General features: G+C 43.2%; 1 protein-coding gene across 1 annotated transcript in view; it reads left to right on the forward strand.

Moving 5' to 3' along the window:
* Positions 1 to 16,599, forward strand: part of LOC105805827 (engulfment and cell motility protein 1-like) — a 38,585-nt gene that overhangs the window by 10,996 nt on the left and 10,990 nt on the right. Inside the window, exons 3-4 of the mRNA XM_012638781.1 lie at positions 4,703 to 4,810; positions 11,814 to 11,896. Coding sequence (XP_012494235.1) covers positions 4,703 to 4,810; positions 11,814 to 11,896 — 191 coding nt within the window. The remainder of the gene's footprint in view (positions 1 to 4,702; positions 4,811 to 11,813; positions 11,897 to 16,599) is intronic.

Raw genomic sequence — 16,599 nt, forward strand, 5'->3', positions numbered from 1 at the left:
TGACTCCAAGGCATCTGTTAGGCCAAATCATCTTTAAAAGTATGGATATATGTAACCTAAATGTCTGTATACCCGTAATATTCTGAAATTAAAAAAAAAAAAAAAAGTATGCAGGGGCTCTGGAGTCCTGTGCTGTGAACAGCTGTGCCCAGGGAGACAGAATTCTGTCAAAACACGAGTCTCTGGTCTTGAAGAAAGCCCAGTCAAATGAGGAAGATTTGAAAAGCAGAATGACCTTCATCTGTATCTATAGTCGTCGTTTCCCTTTACTGTACAAAAAAAGAAATGTTGGATCTCATCACCTGGAAGGTGACATTTCCCTTTAAACATATTTCTGGGTCCCTCTTGTTTTACGACTTGGAAAGTTTCGACCTTAAGCAGGAAGTGGACCTTCTCCTGAACACACTAGGCCCATTTTAGGTTAACCCAGGAAAAATCCAAAATTGTAATGGAGATGCTCTAAAGATGTCCTTGAGAAAAGACTGCCCTGCCTCCCTAACACAGGGCTCTCGGGGCCCTCTGTGTCAGCAGCCACCTGCCAACCGTGGGCTCCGCACCCAAAACGAAATTGTCCCCTACTTCCACAGCAGAGTCGACAGGGACTTAGTTCTTGCTGTGCCTTGTGCCTCACTGAACTGACCAGCATCTCACACTCACCAACGGTAGCTATTATTCAGCTTGCCGCTCTCCCCCAAAGACCTTGTGGCCAGCCCCAAACTTGTCTTCAGCCTGGATGATAAAGACAGACAGTGAACTGCACTCTCCAATATAGTTACCTGTGGCTGTTTAAATTAATTAAAATGAAAGAAAATTTAAGATTTGTTTTCTTACTATCGAATAAAGCAGATATAGAGAAGTTCCGTCATTGTGGGAAATTCTGTTGGATAGAGCACTGCAAAAATTACACTTGTCAGTGGTTGTTAACTCCGTAATAATCTATGTGACACTGGAAATAGCTTTAATCAACCCTTCTTACCAGGCTTCTGAGCTCTGAAACCAGCTTTTTCCTCTGATCCTTCACACACACACACACACACACACATATACACACAGAGGGAGGGAGGGAGAGAGGGAGGGAGGGAGGGAGGGAAGGAAGGAAGGATCTCCATATTTTCAGTTTTTGAGTTTGGGGATGAAGAGATGGCTATTAACATACTCTCATTTGTAATTGACTGGAGAACTTCCATATTAAGTCTTATTTTCTCCTAAATGCTAGTAAACAATCTTTGATAATGTTCTCACTGCTTCCTGCTAATTGCTTTTAGTGACACAATTCACTCTTTCATTGCCCAGAGGGATTGAAGAACTAGTAACATCATGCTGGGTTTTGAAAGGAAAATACACATTTTTCTTACCATAAAAGAAACTGCAAGTCAAGCTACTGCTGGTGGCTGACAGTGAAACTGTCTCACCCGACAGACATGTCTGTGTGCCGTGCTGGTTGGAGCTGGCAGCTCTGCCCTCCGGTACAGCAGCTCTCCCTTCAAGACGGACAAGACCTCTACACCTTCCAAAGCTAGGGAGGACATCCTCAGCTTTTACCCTGAGAAAGATCCAGGCTGAGAATCTCCCCCTTTAGTTGTGAGTCAAGGCAAGTTTCTCAGCCTTTTCAGACCCTGTTCCCAATATTGTGTCATCCATTTGTCACATGCGTCATCCAACCTCCTATTGGACGGTCAGGAGCTGAATGCATCTCTCACATCAGCGATGTGCGGATCGTTCTGCTCTTTACCATGTTAGTTGTAGACAGAGGAAGAGGAACTTGTGTAGGATAAGAGAAGAATTAGCCAGAGGTAGGAGGAAAACCAGGGCAGGGCGTCACGTAAGTCAAAGAAATTTAAGGTTCTGAAAGGAGGAAATTCCTGCAGCGACACACCAGACATTGTTATGGCAGAGTTCCAGTAACTCTGTTTTGGGTTTCTTGTAAACAAACATCGATGGCAACTTTGCAAGGAAGATGGTTGTTTTGCCCTAGAACCCTGGTAAATAGCCACAGTTCTCTGTTAGTTTCTGAGGGTAAGAATATGTTGCACGAAAGACCTTCCTTCTTCTTAGTTTTCCCTACAGTATAGCCAGAGTTGCTGATTTGTCCTGTCCCTGCTTCCCAGCCCCGGAATATCATCTTTCTCTTAGCTGAGGGAACTCCTTGTCCTTGAGCGCCTTGGCTCTGTCCCTCATGTCAGCCTTCCATGCTAATGATTTTTTGCTACACTTGGTAAAGTGCTGTGTGCAGTGCAGATGCTCTGCAAATATTCATTGGATAAACAAATTTATCCTGAAAGTATAGCAGCAGATTTTTTGAAGTCTTACAAATCAATATATCTTACACATGAATATTAAGTTGTGTGCCTTATTACTCCACGATATATCTGTTTGTATTCTACTGTATACCAGTTAAATTTCTTAATCTTTCTCCTGAAAATCTGTTGAGTATAATTGATCTTCTTTGAGTGTGCCATATTGACTCTTTGGCTTTAATTATCACTGCAAAACCCTGGAGCTTACCCCAGCTTGAGAAGTAAAAGATTCCTGTAAAGTGCAGGCTAAGATCTTACTCAGAATAAGCCCAGCACATCTCAGTGACTTCCTTCCCAGCCTCTGTTACCCTTCAGCCACTCACTTAACCAGAAATCTCACCTCAGAGGCAGCAGGGGAAGGAAAGCATTATAGAAATTTCTCCAGCTGGCTTTATGGTCATCACAGCCATGTAGATCAGCTGACAGGACCTTGTGGGGAGGAAGAGCCCCCATAGCCTGCCAGGCCAGGTCCCAAGAGCACTGTCGATGCTCAAAAAGCATGGCCTCCTCCTCTGGAATTCACAATTCCTATTGCGAGCTACAAGTCAAATTCCCAAATGTGTTCTCCTCGTGGAAAACCGATAATCACACATTTGCCTAATTAAAATGGCTGTGAATTACTCAGGCATTAAGTGTGTTTTCTCCCTTTGAAATTCTCTCCCAGAAAAAGGATCCACATTTGATGTGTATATATAACATAATTTTGAAAATTTAGCCAGTCAAGATGTTTTCATAGCTATTCAGTTACTCTTTTTTTTCCGTCTCAAATTTTTCCGCTGATGTTCAGATCCCTTTAAATACATGGATTGCCGTGTTCTGACTACACGCAAGAACTCTCAAACCCTATCTAGCAACGAGGAAGACAGGAAACCAGAGATACGTGCCTTTTGTGGATCAAGTTTGGGCCTTTTCTTTGTTCACTGTGTGGCTTTTACTTTCATTCTTAAAACTCCTTTTCTAACAAAAGAATCATATAGTTAAAATGTGATTTTGCGCCAAAAGAAATTTGAGACAGAAAATCACTTTTCTTAAAATGTAATGGAGAGCTTTTTGGTGAGGCTGGTTTCAAAACAATGTGTGTTTCAGGCATAGTAATGAGGTGACTTGGCCGAGGTCACAGAGTGTACCAGCTGCATAATGGTAAGGGAAAAAAAAGGATTATAGGTGTTAGATGCTTTGTGCTTTAGGCATTTTGACCAAGTCCCCTTGGGTCTTCATTTATCAACTTAGCCGGCACCAAGTGGGCAGCTTGTATGTGTCAGGCACTGTGCCAAGGGCTTGGAACATTGCAATTATGAGAACAGTAGCTGTCATCAGAAAGACCCTGCCTTTTCCACACTGTCAGGGCTGGAGCCTTCTTCTTCTGTCAATAGTAATTGTTCACAATACATCCCCTAGGGCAAGCTGCTTACCTAGGGTCTGTAATGGGGAATATTAAGGTGGTAAACTTATGGGCACCAATCACATCAGTCCAAGCCATCTTAGTGGTGCAAAGAAGATGGTGGAGCAACTCAGAGGACGGGGAGAGACCCTTCAGCTGTGGTGATCAAAGAGTGCTTCCTGGAAGGGGCAGCATCGAAGCAGAGCCTTGAGAGCTACACAGACATTACTATCACCATTCTAGTTCCTTATCCATAAACAGTTCTCTTTGCCTCTTTCTCCCTGCCTCATAGACTTATTCAAAATTTCTTATTACATTTGGGAGCCCGAGGGGGTAAAGTTGAGGGAGTTATTTATAAGAATGATTCTAAGGCCCTGGTCATACCTGTTCAGAGAACTAAATTCTAGGAATTGGAGAGGAGAATGATTGTGAATATCCTCAGACTTTGGATAAATCCCTGTGTTGTTTAGATTATTTCCTCACGAATCCCACCCCTTTGTGTATCACTAGTGTCCTGACAATTCATTCGTTAATTTGTGTGTTAGCCTCAGAGCTAGGGGTTTGTGGTGTCAACTGAAATACGGCCTTGTACACAACCTTCTCACAGTCTAGAATCTCAGAGAGGAAGGCGGAAGCAGAAAATTTCCAAGAAAGCTGTTTTTTCTACATCTCCCTCTTTTGTCAGGCTTGAGTGAATAAGGAATAGTCCCCATGCTGGTTATAGATACTAATCCGATACCCTCTGAAAACCACCACCTCATAAGATCTATTGCCACTGAGCTTGAAGGATTTGATGACTTTCCTGATGATTACGAAATGTATACCAAGCAGGACAGGTGATACCTAAATATCAAAATCAAAAAGGGGCTTACTGCCCAGGGGCCTAGCATTCATTCTTCCTCAAGGCTTAAAATATTATACAATGAGTTGCTTGTTCCTCCAGGCAAGAGTATTAGGAAATAACCGTGCTGATATTTTTGGAAACCAGAATCACTTACCCTGTAAACTTGTTTTTTTCCCTCAGACAAGTTTTGGTATTGTCGGCTTTCGCCAAATCACAAGGTCCTACACTATGGAGACTTGGAAGAAAGTCCTCAGGGAGAAGTGCCCCATGATTCCTTGCAGGACAAACGTAAGTGGAGCGTCCGGGTAGGAGGCCTGAATGGTGGGTGTTTGTTATTTTCATCAGGTACAAGAACTTGATGGATTTGGGGTTTGGGACTGAACAGGGAAGAACATGAAGGGGATGCTTAGGTGTCTTTCCTAAAAGACATAAACTTGAGGTTCAAACGTCTACTTCTTACATTACTTATCCAGGTACTTTTTCAAGGAACAAAAACAACATAAACCTGTTTCTGTCAATTGTCTTTTTCTGATGACCCAAAGTAATTTCATAGAACTCACATACTTGACCCTACCACATTGATTCATACAGTTTAGTGTATCCCATAATTCTAACACAGAGTTAATGGCAGATCCAGAAATGTCTAGCTTTCCAACTTACTTCAGAGAAGTAACTTGGACACTTTAAAAATTTATGATCAGTTACGCTCTACTGTTTGCTAAGTATTACTCCAAATATATATTATGTATATTTATTTGCTTCTTCTGCATGTTGTCTGTCTTAGCATGCATGCTTTTGAGGTGGCAGTAATGTGCAGGATTCTTTTAGCCCAACACAAAACCAGGTACCAGGTTTTTTGACAGTGTTAAGTGCACAAATTAAACAAAGTATTATAGAAGCATTGAAACATTGAAATATACAATTAATTTGGAAGAGAAATGAGATAAAGTGAACACAGAGTCAGAAGATAACTCACGTAGAGAAATCAAAGGGAGAAAATATTCAGAACACTTTTAAATAACTTTTAAAAGTCACCTTGACCCTGCAGTGTTAAGTGTGTCCCAGATGGAGTCCTTACCTTGAGTCTCACGCCTCCCCTCCTGTCACCCCAGGCCCATGGAAGTCAGACCTGGACTGCCTTCCTTTGCGCTCACAGCCATCAAAATAAACCATGAGTGGGAAATTTCCTGACACTTTCAGACTCTGTGCTGACATCTCAGGCAGACAGCCTGGAACATTCTCTCTTCCTCCTGCTTAAAAATGGGACAATCTGGTCTTTGTAGTGTCATTTAGTTCAGAAAGCAATCTCATCTCCTTTGCTAGGAGAACTGCCTGCCCAGCCCACATTATTGGCTCCCTGACTAGGGGAGAAAGAAATCTGCAATCCACTGCAGCAGAGAGGCTGGCACAGTTCTGTGCATCCCTACCCTGGGGGCTCCTGGGCCTCTGCCTGTAGATGAAGACCCTCCCTCCAGAGTTCAGAAAGCCTCCCCACCCCAGCACGGACAGGCTAGTCCAGTGGTTCTCTAAGTGCGGACCCCAGACCGTCAGCTGCAGTATCACCTGGGAACTTACTAGAAATGCAGATTCTCAGGCCCTACCCCCAGCCCTGCTGAATCAAAAACCCTGGGAGTGGTGACTGGCAGTCTGTGTTTTAACAGACCCTCCCGGCGATTCTGATGTGCATGCAAGTTTGAGAGCAGCTAAGCTAGATATTATTGCACACTCCACATAATGATTGCCCCAAATGTGGTTTTCACCAATAAGTATTTTTGGAAATGATTGATTGTGTGTTGCCAACTTTTAATTTTTGCAAAAAAAAGAAAAAAAGACTGTTAAAAAATAAAGTCTAACTAAAATTTAATATCACAGTTATTTCATAAAAGAAAGAGCTCTTGATCACACACACACACACACACACACACACACACACACACACACATGGTAAGAAGGACCTAATCTTGGAATAAAGGACCTCCCTTCTGCTGAATTAAATTAGCTCTATGAAAACCCACACCAGTGTCCTCATTTTCCTGCATTTTCAATTAACTAGTGAAAACTCACTGGTGAACACTCCCCCGTGAACTAGGAACTGACCAGGGCCAATGATGTGGAATCACTGCTCTGCAGCTGTTAAATGAAAAGAGTTAGAGGTTACTGTGGTTGAAGCAACCAGCAGCTCTGTAGGAGATCCGCTGCAGCCCCTTCTCAGCCCGGCCAAGAGAGGGAAAGTGGTCAGGACAGAACTAACAACAGCTTGGCTCATTCCTTCCCCATGAGGCGCAGTGAATCAGCACCCTACTCACTGGGCTATTATTTATCCCCATGTTTATAAAGATGTAATCCACTTCTCAACCCAAAGATAGGCATTTGGCAGGTGGGTTTGCCAGGCACGAGCACAGCGTCCCCATGCTAGCTGGCCAGTTGCCTAGGAAATTGCTAGCCCTGCTCCTAGAGAAGGCTCAAGGGCGTGGTAGCACTGGAGCCTTGCGTAGGGGCAGTTCCTGGGCTTGCCCACGAGCTGATGCCCCCCAACCCTACTAAGGGCCTTACCTCCAAGACCCCAGGTTGAAAATGGCTAGCCAGGAACCAGGAGTGCTGATGCAAGGGGAGAGCCAGCTTGCCAGGGTGGTTGCAGGAGAATCAGGCCAGAGTTGCAAATCTCCATGCAGCTTTTGGCAGTGGCCACAAAGGGATGCTGGTTCTGGAAGAGAGTTGCAGCAATCTCTTCTGATGGTGCCTTCAAAACTCTTGTCCACCCCTTTCCTCTGTGGCCTTTGAAACCTAATAATGTGAAGTTCCAAAGAGATGCTCCATAACAGTTTCTCCATTGGAAGATGAGCCAAGAATGCATACTTGTGCAGGTGTGTGTGTGTGTGTGTGCGTGTGTTGGTGAGATTGTACCCGTCTGCACATGTGTGCCAGAGGAGCGGGTATATCATGTAATGGAGTAAAGTGAAGCTATACTGTGCTGGAGACAGAAGGCCCTGGCCTGGGAAACTGAAGTTTGCTGCTTCAGACCTGCCACCTGGTTTGCATTTAATTTCAATTCCACATTCTGCCTACAGCAAAATAGCCACCATATTGGAGCCTTTAAAAGTCAGAGACCTTATACCACTGGAAAAATGAGACTTCTTTTTAATTAACGCTAAGTGCCATTGCTCTTGCCGCATACAATTGCTGTCTCTTGAGACCAAGGGCAAGACTGCCTTCCACCTTCAGTTGCTCAATGCTGAACAGTGAGATATTGATAAATCAAATAGTGCAAGGAAATCATCATAATTCCGCTATTGTGAGTGAACACTGAGGGCCTCTCCTTAGCTGTTTTCTTCCCAAAACGTTTAGGAAATCTCTCTTCTCATTTCCCTTCTATTGTCAGGAACTCTGACCCTTCAAAGTCCACATATCCTTACATCCCCTCTCGCCCCACATCCCTCCCGCCAGGTTCACGGGTTATCACCCCGACTAAACACTGGACTCTGGTGCTTCCCAGCAGTGCCCTGGGTAGGCACCCTACTGCCTCCCTTTGGAAGAATGTGGGCTGCGAGCCTCACCGGCATGCCAGCGGGACCTGGAAGGAAGCCCACCCCTTCCCAGGAGGAGACTAAGCCTGGCACAGTGCAGAACAGTGGCCACACAGTGAGGCACAGTGAGCGATTTGGGTCACTGAAGCATAGTGAAGAATTCAGGTCCCTCCAGCTACAGAGAGAATTAACTTTGATTATTGGTAACAAAAATAATTACAAATGACATTTATTGAGTGCTTACTGTATGCCATGCACAGTGCTAAGAGCTTATTCTCCCAGCAACCCGAAGAGGTAGATATTATTGTCCTTACTTTACAGATAAGGAAACTGAGGTACAGAATGACTAAGTAACTTGTTCAAAGTCACAGGGTTAGTAAAAAGAGCAAAGATCGGAATGCAGCCATCTAATTCCATGGCCCAGATTGTCACCCACAACTCTATCTACACTGCCTAGATTAAAAGCCAACAATGAGCTTGGCTCCAGTGTTAGGAGTTAATTCTCAGAGCAATCCTTTGAGATAGACAATGTTATAGTTTCACACTGCAGGCATGGAAGCTGAGGCTCTGACAACTTAAGTCCAAAGTGGTAGAGCCAGTAGTTAATTCTAGAATTCAAACCCCAGCTCTCTGATTCCAAAGACACAGCCCTTCCCACCACTCTATGCTACATGGCTGACCTACCAGATTAGCGAGACCAGATTCTTCACTCACCTGTCCTGGGATCAGCCTGTCCCTTCTTCAAATCTCAACAGTGGCTTCTACTGTAGAGCTGTGCACACAGCAAGTGCTCACGACTTACTAGCTACTTCCTGGAGATGGTTTCTGCCTCAGTGTGGCTCCCAATGGTGAAGGCTGAAACTATTTTCATCATTGTGGCCTCATTTACTTATTCAGTGCATTTTTGTTTTAAATCATGATAACTACATCTGGGGCTGTGCTCAGAATGATTTGGGGTGCCAGCACATTCCAAGCATAGAGAGAAATCATGGCCTAGCAAGGGTGCATGGAGTAGAAGAAAGAGCACTAAACTCAGCTCCACCCCCCTAGCTGTGTGACATTGCATAATTGATTTCCTCTCTTTAGGCCTCAGTCTCCCCATCTGTAAAATGGGAGTGTTGAATTAAAATTATCTCAATCCAGTCCAAACTGAAAAAAGCATTGAAAGAAATGAGGCCATGCCTTAGGGGGTAAGTGTGGGTGTTTCCACCAGGGACTCTCCTGGTTCTCACATCTCTGGACCACACTTCTTTATCTTCCTCCACACAAAAAGGCCTTATCCAAATGCTAGTCTGGCTTCTAAGTCAACAGGAAGCCCCTGCTGCCTCCTTAGAGTGTGATTCAGGACATATGCATGTGACCCCTCTGTCTCTGCTCCTGAGAATAGAGAGGACAGCATTTGAGCCTTTCCATGCCCAATTTTCTGGTGCAGCTAAAGACAAACTATGCAAAAACCAACCTTTAAAAGCTACACTGTATTTTTAGAATTTTGTGTTTTCCTTTTAGTCTTCATCTTATGAGTGATGATACAGCAGCTTATCTCTGGGACAGGGGACAATGCATATAAAAAACATAAAATATGTACTGCCACAAAACCCAGTGGGAAAGTGCCCTTTCTGAAGCTTTCCATTGGAGATTCTGAAGACTGCCCCATGACAGACTTTGGTGTTCCTTTTGTCCCATTCCATATGATGAGTTTTTAAAGCCAAAGGGATAACTTACTGCTCGTAGATTGTGGACACTCTAGGTCACTGACCATGTTATATTATGACACAAGACTTTCTACAAGGTACTTGTGACTCAAACTCTATTTGAGGCTTGAGGTTTTTCTTGAATGGATTTGCTAATTATATCACACATTCACTTCAATGATGGATTTTCCACTGAAAAGTTAACCAACTTCCCAGTGTGTCCAAACGTCCCCTCCTAGGGTAGTGATTAGACCTCCAGATCAGCCACTGAGGGGAACAAGGCTGACCCTTGCTTATGAAAATGGATTGCAGGAAAACTGGTCAGTGTTCATGGTCAAAGGTGGGTTCAGGAATCATAGGGACCTATAGGAAGATGCCAATGTAAAGCGGACCAGGAAGAGAAGCAGAAAATGTATCTGAGGTAGGGGGTTATATCAGCCACAAGAGATTGCATTGCTCCATACTGCAGGAACAAACAACCCCCAAATCTCAGTGGCTTAGCACAATGAAAGTTCATTTCTCACTCATATTACATGACTTACATAGGTTGGCAAAGGACTACTCCGCACAGTCACTCAGGAACACAGGCCAGTGGCTGCTTTCCCACCCCACAGCTGCACCATCGAAATGGAACATGTGGCTCCTTCAGTTTCTGCAGCTGGGGAAGACAGAATAGAGGAGGCCTCAGTCTAGAAAGGAAGCACTTCCTCTCACATTTCATTGGTCAAAACTAGTCATGTGACCCCGTCTAACTGCAAAGGTTCCTGGGAGGTGGAGTTTTCCATGTGCCCAGGAGAGGAAAGCCAGCCATTCGTGAACACAAGAAATGTCTGCCAAAAGGGTCTAGAATCAAGGCTGCAAAATGTAGTAGGACAGGTGGCAGGGGAGCCTGCAGAGATTCCTAGAGGGCCCATCACAACCCCATTCTTCTTATGGTGAGAGAAAAGTCTAGGGGTATCCACAAATTTGGATGAAGTTCTTATTTATTTTAAGGTACTTGGAAAATGTTAGTTTTTAGGGGGCCTTCCTGTTCTGTTTTTTTAATATTCTATACATTCTATCATTTTTATCTTTAACTATGAAATATCTCATTATCTTCATCATTAAGGGAGTCTAAGGAATTGAGCACACCAAGTTCCCACAGATCCTAAATTCCCACCTTTGGGAATCTATACCAGTCAGTGTGAGCTCCTTGAATCACAACCCCTTGTGGGACTGAAGGCTTAGGGATTAAAGAGGGACCAATGACTTTACACTGTTTTAAATTAAGGTTCCAAACCATCCTACTGTCTTCTGTCTCTCAGTTGATATTTAAAAAGTTTTAAATGCACACGCCTTGCCATATCTTTTCCTATCTTCCTCCAACTTCTGAGTAAGACAAGAGATAACATCATTTTGTCTAACTGCATTATTTTCAGAGTCCCCGATCAGAAAGTAATGTTCCCTTTATTTAATTGAGTTTAGTTTTGTTGTCTGTAAAATAGGGATAATAAAACCTGCCTCACAGAATTGTTGTAAGAATTAATGAGAGAGGAAAGAGAGAGATTTTGGAGAGTGAGAGTTCAGAACTGTTTGGAGTCAGATACATTTTTTGAGATAGGGCTTCTTTCCCTCATTATCCAAAACTCAGAAACTGTATAGATGCAGATGCTGTAGCAAGAGATACTGATGTATGTAAAGCTCTTGGCATTGTTCCTGGCACGCAGAAGCTTTCTGCAATATCAGTCTTAGTACCACGGTTACTATTACAAGCACTGTTATTTCTGATGCCATCAGTTCAAACACTACCATGTTGGGTGTTTTTTTTTAGGTCTTTGTTTTAGTGAACCAAACTCTTCTTACAGGCAAGCTTTTTCTCCCCAGGGTTACTTTATACCAGAATATAGAAATGTACCTTAGTTTCTAGTCCTGGGACACTGCTTGATTTCTTTTCCTCTTTTTACCACTCTGCTCTTTTTGCAGCAGTTTCTGGGAATGGCAACTGTGGTAGCAGACTCAGTGCTTAATCCTGCTTCTTTATTGACATCCAAGCTTTCACATGGTATAGTTACTTTCATTTTCTTTTGTGAATTGCAGTGCCAGTGGCAGATATCAAAGCCGTGGTGACGGGAAAGGACTGCCCTCATATGAAAGAGAAAGGTGCCCTTAAACAAAACAAGGTATGATTTCCAAATTATTGAAAAATAGCTCTATTTGCCCAATGCAGTCAGTGACTGCAGTCGGCCCAGCCCTCCTGTATAGCTGTGTGTGTGTGTGTGTGGTTGCACATCTCTTACTCAGCGTGCCTTTCCTGTTTCCTTTTGCATCTCTTACCCTTATTCTTTCTCTCCCTGACCACTTTTCTAATGCCCACCATCTCTTTCACTCTCTCACTTCCTACTTCCAATCCTAGGAATTGCCCTCTGGTTATTGTCACCCTGTCCTCTCTCCAGCCTCCTCCACTCACCCCCATCCATGCTCTGGGCCTCTCCTAATCTCCCATTTATGTTCATTTCTCCCTTCTCCAACTTCTACTCCAATCTCATTCATTTTCTCCTGCTGTGATCATTCCCTTAACATCCTCCCTGGGATCTCAAAGAAGCCTGGGACAGGCAGAGAGCAGCTGACTCAAAGAATCATAGAAAACTTTAAAGGCCTAATATCCTTCAGCATCGTGGAAAGTCAGCCGTGAAGTATCTCAAATCCAGCTTAAAGGAGAGCATTTCCCCAGAGGTGTGTAATAGCCTATGTTGCTTCATAGTGCAACGCTTTGCACCTTCCCTCCTAGTTTACCAACCATCCCATTACAGAGAGCATGGGAGGGGCATTATCTGAAAAGAAAGAAGAATTTCCTTTGCCCCCTGGACGTATTTGCACTTAGAGGGGCCATCAGGGAGCCAATTCTTTGTTATACCTGCTGACATCTTGTGATATATGCCATCTGTAAATAAAAGTCTCCAGATTTATCTGGATGCTCCAGACATTTTGGTACCCAAAATAACACATAGATTAGTAGGCTGCTTTTTTATTTCCAGCATCAGTATTTAAGAGGGACACCAAAATGATACACATCCTATTTATCAATCAGAGTTAAAATAAATAGTCCCTGCTCTATAATTTCAAATGTTACAAGACAAAGGAGAATCTGTGTCTTTGCGGGATGGCCCTGTCTATGGTTACGGGAAAATGAAAGTACTATGAAAGTACTGTTCGGGAATGCAGGGGACGGGATGCAGCCACAGAGGCTGATTGCAAGGTCTTTGCTTCTTAAGTTACGTAACTACGACTCACTTCAAGTCCATAGGAATCCCTTTTTTGTTGAGCCCGTCACAGCACCATCATGTAATGCATTTACTTGACAAGCATAGCGATGTCAGGACATGTCTAAGAGGCCAGAGTCTGTGGGTTGTCTGTTACACAGCACGCATAGGGGTTTCCATTTCTCTGTTCTCTGTGATATGCGGAGGCTCATTCTACAGCTCAGCGGATTCCAAAGGAGCATCTTTAACTGTAGCAGCTAGGTCTCCAGTTATCATGGTTTGCCTCTTGCGGGACAGACTTTCTTCAATACCAGCAGGGATTACCATATGCTTGGCATGTCAGGTATTCCTTCTGCTATCTGAGAGCGCTGGCTCTGCTCAGCTCAAGCTGAGGAGGTCCCATGCTTCTGTAACACTCAGAGGGAGCAGAAAACCATGTGGGGAAATTGGCAGCAACAGTAGTCTGTAACCCAGGGAAGACCAGGAGGAGTGGACCTGGAAGCAAAGCAGCCTTCCAAGACTCCAGTTTGCTGAGCAGAGACAGAGAGAATCACATAAAATAAGTGTGGAGCCCCAACATGTAAAAAGCTTGAGAGTTGTCACTCCCATCTTTAGAGTAAGTAAACACTGAGCAAAGTGGAAATCAATAACTTTTCTTGGACCTATTAGAGAGAACTGAAGTTTCAGGCAAAGCATCACCGTGGACTGCAAAGAGTCAGGTGTCCAAGAAGACATAACAATCTTAAGCATGTCTGAACTTAATACAAAGGCATCAAAGTACATGAGTTATGAAACTGATAGAACCAAAAGGAGAAACAGACAAATCCATTATTATTTTGGAGACTTCGGCATCCCTCTGTGAGTAATCAATAGATCAGGCAGGCAGAAAATCAAAAAGAATATTGATAACTTAAACCAAACCATTAATCAACTTGATCTAATTGACATTAATAGAATAATCCACCTGACAGCAGTAAAATACACATTCTTCTCAAGCTTTCAGGAGACATTCACCAATATAGACCACATTTTGGACCATAAAACACATCTTAAAAAATTTAAAAGAAGAGCAATCATACAAACTATGTTCTCAAATCACAATGGAATTAAACTAGAAATCAATAGCAGTGAGATAGCTGGAAAATCCCTCAAATATTTGGAAATTTAACAACACACTTCTAAATAACTCATAGTTCCAAGAAGAAGTCTCAAGAGAAATTTAAAAATGCTTTAAACTAAATAAAATGAAAATTCAATTATCAAAATGTATGGGATGCAGTGAAGGCAGTGCTTAGAGGGAAATTTATAGCATCAAACGACTGTATTACAAAGGAAGAAAGATCTAAAATCAATCAAGTTTCCAGCTTAGGACACTAAGAAAGAAGAGCAATTTAAGCCTAGGCAAGCAGAAGAAAAGGAATAATAAAAATTAGAGTAGCAATCAATGAAACTAAAAACAGTAGAGAAAAACAACAAAACTAAAAACTGGTTCCTTGAAAAGATTAATAAAATTGATAAACTTCTAGTCTGACTGAGAAAAAAATGAGAGAAGACACAAGTCATCAAAGTAGGTCTGAAGATGATGATCTCATTTGAACATATGATACATGTGGATATTCTTATATCAGACTCCTCTTTTCTTAAAGGAGACTAACAAAACAAACTAAGTAAATAATTTTTGCAGCATTTTTTTGTTTACTTATTGTCATGACAATCATAAAACATTAAATGGATGGATGTTGGATGGATGGAGGAATAGATAGATGAGGATGGATTGATGGATGCTGATGGATGGATGGATGGATGGTAGGTGGGTTGATGGATGATGGATGGATGGTTAATGGAAATATGAGTGGGTGACTCATGGATGGATGGATGGATAATTGATGGATGGATGATGATGGATGATGAATGAGTGGATTATAGATGCATGATGGATGGATGGAGGGATGGATGGATGATGATGGATGAATAGATGGGTGTATGATGGGTGGGTGGATGGATGATGGATGGATCAATGATGGATAGATGGATGAGGGATGGGTGGCGGGATAGTGGGTGGGTGAATGACGATGGACGGATAATGATGGATGAGTGGATGGGGAGATGATGGATGGATGGATGATGGATGGATGGAGCACACTGCTGTAAACAGATAAATAAGACTACAGATGAAGGCTACTTCCTGGGATCCACTGGCTCAGATATCGTAGCCACTCTGGGCTCTTCCAGTCCACCTTGAGGGATAAGAATGGTAGTATCTCCACTAGCCTGGCTCTTTGATTTGCATATACATGAAATTTACTTGTATTATTACAATAATGTTTATATACCTGTCATCTGGCAAACCATCCAAGGCAAACAGGAAATCACAGTTCTCCCTCCTCAACAACCCCACCCACACACCTCTTTTTCAGTACTCCAGAGGCCCCTTCCTCCCTAAGTCTAGAACTTTTGGGTAGCAAATGGGAGACCTGCAGCATAAAAGGAGAGTTGACCAAAATGTATCTGTAGGAGATCTGTCAGTGCGTGGTGGGTGGGCAACAAGCAAGTCACTTTGCTGGTGGGGAGCAGCTTCCGACATTTTGTGCCACAGGACACTTGGTTGGCGTAACCGCTGAGCAAGGCAAACTGAGACATTAGCATCCATAAAGGAGACGCTTTGTTAATGGCAAAGGATTAGTAACCGCACAGTCCTCTCACCCACTCAATATCTGCTAATGTGCCTGATACTGCCCAGGGCCTGGGCATAAAAAGAGAAAGGGAACTAGTCCTTTCCCTTGAGGTGTCTACTGCAGAGCATTCGTTCACACAGTCAGTCATTCGCTCAGTCAGCGTGGACTGCCTGTGACAGGGTGAGCTTAGGCGTGGAATGTAAACAGGGTGGACATGGCCCTGTCCTCCTGGAGTTTAGAGTCTAGCATGTCTAACAGAGGTCCATGCAACAGGCAGATCTCTGTGGAGACAAGAAGTGCTGGGTTCTTCATAGAGAGATTAGAAAATTTCTGACTGAAACTTCAAAAGGATTCTCGTGAGTAGATGGAAATTCAGTTGGAAGACTTTGATTTTTAAGGATTCAGGATTCTAAATTCAAGCTCTCTAATTTATAAAATAAGTAGATTTGTGGCTGTGTGTTTTAAGTTGGGCATTCTTGGTATTTATCTCACTGGCTTTGGGGCTTTAGTGAAACAGTCATCATGTAGTCACCGGAAAGAAGATCTCACGAGATCCCACTACTTCAGATGGGAGTATATTTGGTGTCAGAGAAACTTCCATCCTCCCATGGGCCAGATTCAAGCTTCAGTTTTTCCAGTGTGATGCGTAAGCCTGAAATAAGAAGTATATTCTACTAGAAGCTGATGTCCTCAATCAGCTTGAAAACGCTGGTCTTGACCAAAAAGCTCTTTATTCAGGTTTCCTTCATTCATCATCCATTCACTCAGTAAATGTAGCGAACGTCGTCTCTGTGTCGGGTGCTGGGAATCCAAAGATAAATATGACCTGGCCCCTGTCCCTGGGCGTCCAGTAGATAAGATTTGTGCGAATTACAAATCAATGTGTCTGTGCCCCCAAAAAATTAAACACAGAGGGAGCCTGGGAGAGTTGAGAAAGGCTCACAGAGA

Source organism: Propithecus coquereli, unplaced genomic scaffold (genome assembly GCF_000956105.1).
Source record: "Propithecus coquereli isolate 6110/MARCELLA unplaced genomic scaffold, Pcoq_1.0 Scaffold134, whole genome shotgun sequence".
In the NCBI taxonomy this organism is placed as follows: Eukaryota; Metazoa; Chordata; class Mammalia; order Primates; family Indriidae; genus Propithecus; species Propithecus coquereli.